At 36.4% G+C, this 4,260-nt stretch overlaps 1 protein-coding gene across 1 annotated transcript; it reads right to left on the bottom strand.

The window, feature by feature from the left end:
* Positions 1-420: 420 nt before the first annotated feature.
* Positions 421-2,888, bottom strand: LOC107038868 (protein phosphatase 1 regulatory subunit 7). The gene is made up of 5 exons (XM_015258180.2): positions 2,716-2,888; positions 2,540-2,640; positions 1,998-2,194; positions 1,121-1,592; positions 421-997 (listed from the first exon to the last, which is right to left on the bottom strand). Exons 1-5 carry the CDS (start codon positions 2,756-2,758, stop codon positions 824-826), a joined length of 987 nt encoding a protein of 328 aa, XP_015113666.1. The 5' UTR covers positions 2,759-2,888; the 3' UTR covers positions 421-823.
* Between the last annotated feature and the right edge of the window lie 1,372 nt (positions 2,889-4,260).

Here is a 4,260-nt window from a genome sequence, read left to right as displayed (position 1 = left end):
GGGGGATTTTTGCAGTCTGGGGAGACAATTATGTTTTTGCATTCATAAAATATGTACAATTGAGCTTTTTGTTCTCTGCGAGGGACACCAGGGCTGCCCAGTCCTCAATTTTGTTGTTGTTCATCTGCAGAAGAGCCAAATGTTGAGTTTAAAATCGATTAATCAAAGTAATTTGGTGATTTTCATGGGAAAAAATGGCTTAATCATTAAAAAAATCCAGGGAATGTTCATTCTGGAGAATTAATTACCCATAATTCCTCTAGGAGCTCCATGTGACTGATTCCCTCCACCTTTTTTATCTGATTGCTAAATCCAGTGTCGTTACCTTCCTTAGAGCCTTGGGTTCTCAATGCAATTCAATTTTTTCTCATATAAATACTGTTGATCGAGTTTCAATAATTCTAGTAAAATATTCAACAGTCCTTTTCAATCGGTGAATTTATTCATTCATTTATTACAAAAATCAGGGATAAATAACTACTGACAAAATACAAGTGCAAATTTCCTAAATTTGACTAAGTGGAGTTACTTGAGAACATTTATAAAAACTGCATTTATACAATCAACAATGGGAGGCTTTCCCTTCACTGGACAGGAGTTGAATATCAATGCTTTTACTTTAAATCGAGGAAGGCTGATGATTAATCAGTTCAGCTTCATTCAACACGTAACATCGAAGCCATCAGTTTATATTTTCAATGAAGTTCCTCGGGTTTGAGAAGACGTTTCAGAATCAACAGGTTCGTGTTCATGATTTTTATTCCCATTCAGGTGCAACAGCTAATAAATTAATTGCATTTCTGGTGGTGGGAGATTGGTCAATTCATCTGCACAGGGTTGCATCGAGTTGAGTCAACCAGGGGAGCAGGAGTTTTATCTTTCTTCTGTAGTTGGGGTCCTTGGAGATGGGATTGTGCTCCAGGTAGACTGTCTGGAGCTTCTTGTTCTCTGCGAGGGCCTCCAGGGCTGCCCAGTCCTCAATTTTGTTGTTGTTCATCTGGAGAAGAGCCAAATGTTGAGTTTAAAATCGATTAATCAAAGTAATTTGGTGATTTTCATCGGAAAAATGACTTAATCGTTAAAAAAATCCAGGGAATGTTCACTCTGGAGAATTAATTACCCATAATTCCTCTAGGAGCTCCATGTGACTGATTCCCTCCACCTTTTTTATCTGATTGTCTGCCAAATCCAGTGTCGTTAGCTTCGTTAGAGTCTTGAGGTTCTCAATGCAGGTCAGTCCATTCTCAGACAAATACAGTTGATCCAGTTCCTTGAGTTCCTCCAGATTCTCTATCTTCGTGAGGCGATTGCTCTGAATACTGAGGAGTGTTAGGTTCACCAAGTGCTCCAGGTTCTCAATCTTTGTGATCTTGTTCTTCCCCAGGAAGAGGTTATTCAGGCTCTCAAGACCATTCAGATTCTCGATCTTGCGGATTTTGTTGTCACCCAGCTCAAGGAGAATGAGATTCTCCAGGTTAGAGAGGTTTTCGATTTTTGCGATTTTGTTTGACGAGAGGAAGAGCTTCTGCAGGCTCTTGAGTTTGTCCAGGTTTTCTATCTTTTTCAGTCGGTTGAAGGACAGATCTAGGACTCTGACAGATATCAAAATGAATAATTCAGTAGCGAAGTGGTGAAACTGTTTGTCAACTTATCTCTCAGTTGGGATTTTGAGGAATATTTCCGAATCTAAGGGAGATAGCGAAATTTTCGTAATTACATTTGTTGTAGGTCTCAATCGGCTCTACAAAAAAGGTTATTACAAGTTTTTTGCTATCTCCCTTAGATTCCGAGATATTCATTGAAAACTGGCCAATAGTCAAAATTGACTTAAACTGTTCTACCACTTCGTTTTACCACTACTGAATTAATTAATAGTTAATTAATTTTTCTTCAAATTCAATGAAGTGGTAAATGAGACAAATTTATTCTAGGAACAGGGAAATTTTCGAGAAGGGTCGGGGGACAAAATCGGTTATTTCTCCTTGATTTTAACTCACTCTAAATTAACTAAAGAATCCAAATTCTCAATCACAGTTATTTGATTATCCCGGAGCTCCAATTCGACGAGTGTCGTGAGAGTATCAAGATTCTCAATCTTCTTGATTAAATTCCAGGTGAAGCACAGTTTCTTGATGTTGGTCAGGGGCTCGAGATTCTCCAGTTTCGACAGCCTCGAGTGATTAAAGTCGAGTTCCTAGACCCAAAAAAAAATCGTCAGTAGCAAAATTTTAATTATGAATAATAGAAGAAGCATAATGACGTGAAATGACGGTTATTGAACTTTTGAAAACACATTTTTTAATGAATGAAATGATAAATGAGAATGGATAATGGAGGAGGAAAATTCTAGAAGATTTAATTAATCAGTTTATTAAATCTTCATTGAATTAATTAATTATTTAATTAATTAATCAATTAGTTGTTTAATTGGGCTCGTATTTATTGAAATAGTTAACTAATTAATCGTTTAAAATCAATATTATTTGACGATAATTATTAAAAAAAATTGAAATGAAAATTTTTAATTTTGGAGTCATACTTCAGTATCAGGATCTATTATGCAGATTTTCTCAGTTTCCTCGTTACTGATTTCCTCCTTCTCCGGCTCCACCTCGACAGACCCCTCGCTCCTGTCATCATCTGGGAATTCGTAATTACAGAAGTAGCATCATAACCTCATTACCCAAACAAATATCATCAGGGGTTTAGAATTACCTATTATCACTGCTTTGTCAACGTTTCCATCGCTGTTCTCCATTTTATCACGTGTCAAGCGAAATTATCTAGTTGACTAAGGGTCACAAATTGGCAAGAGACAAATAGTCAATGCCATAAAAATTGAAGGGGGTGAGGGAGAAGACTACGGATTACCACAGCCTGTTATTTTGTTTTTTAGATGACTTCATCCTTGGGAGAGGGGACGTTGCGTATTCGCCTTTGTCTTCCCCTTTTACCCCACTTCCATTTTTCCCCTATCTGCTCGGATATTCTCCAATCAGAATTCTCATGGCTTTGGATCTAGGAGAATGCGCATGCGTGAGCAGCGGAGGCTTCAGTTGGTTGATTTTTTCATTATTTTTTTGGTGATTTATTAACGAATTAATTTTTTTTTGATTAATTTGCAAGTATTTTTCACTTGCGGAAATTTATCTGATGGGTTTATCAAGTACCGGAATATTTGGAATTATAGCCAATGAAGTTACGCGGTATTTTTTTCATGAAAATGGAACTTTAAGGGAGTTGGTACTGTTGGAGAATACTGCGCATTCCCGGGGCGCAGGTGTGTTGGAAACAGTGAATTTAATGAGGCGGATAGTCTTGCGGAAAATTATTAGTCCAACGCTGTGGAAATTTATGTAAAATATTTATATTGTTAGGAATTTCGGATTTCGCTGAAAATTCAATATTTCAATTTTTTGAGAATAATTCGAAAATTTACTTCAATTCTTCAATTAAGAAAATGAAAAAATACCAAATTACGTGGAATTTTTAATCAATATAAAAAAATTCAGGAATACATTTACCTGAACTTTTCAGATTTATTCTAATTTTCATGAAAAAATTGATCTAAACTTCGCAATCGGTATTGATTTTTCCATTAAATTGTGAATTTTCAATTAAAAAAAGGTTTAAAGTTGAAAAAATTTGGCTGAATTTTCCGGAAAAAGACGTTGAATTCGATTTAAAGAATAAAAGTCTGGAATTTTGAGTTTCTCTGAAAATTCAAGTAAAGTCCCATTTTTTTACGACAGGAAGACGGAAGTTCCACAATTCACATGAAATTTCAAGTGAAAATGAATATTCCGTGCGAAATTCCCTTGAATTTGCCGATAAGACCTTTAAAATTCTTGAAATTCCACGAACTGTGAAGGGAATTTTCCTGATTTGTCATTAATTTTCCCGGAGTAATTGCACTGAGATCACAATTCCCACGAATTTCTCGACGAAATCCTGAATTTTCAACGACAAAATTCCTTGGAAGAACTTGGTCGAAATTCCCAAGACTCTTACCGGACATTTCAGTGAAAAACTGTTAACAGTGTTCCCCCTCAAAGAGAAAAAAAAAGAAAGGAGTGAAAAAAGTCTCGTGTCTAGTCGTTCGAACATGACAAGTCAACTGGACTAGTGATCTCCGATGAGGTAACAGTTTCCTCTACGCACCATCGAACATTATTGCCAACCGTTTGGGTGAAGGAGCAAGTGAAAAAAAATCTCTTGCCTCAGCTAATCCCGAAGATCCCCCTGGGTTTCGGGAAATCA

The sequence above is a fragment of the Diachasma alloeum genome, unplaced genomic scaffold (genome assembly GCF_001412515.2).
Source record: "Diachasma alloeum isolate Michigan unplaced genomic scaffold, Dall2.0 Dall_scaffold_00289, whole genome shotgun sequence".
NCBI classification, from domain to species: Eukaryota; Metazoa; Arthropoda; class Insecta; order Hymenoptera; family Braconidae; genus Diachasma; species Diachasma alloeum.
Note: the sequence above shows the minus strand (reverse complement) of the source record. Positions and strands in the feature narration are given on the sequence as shown.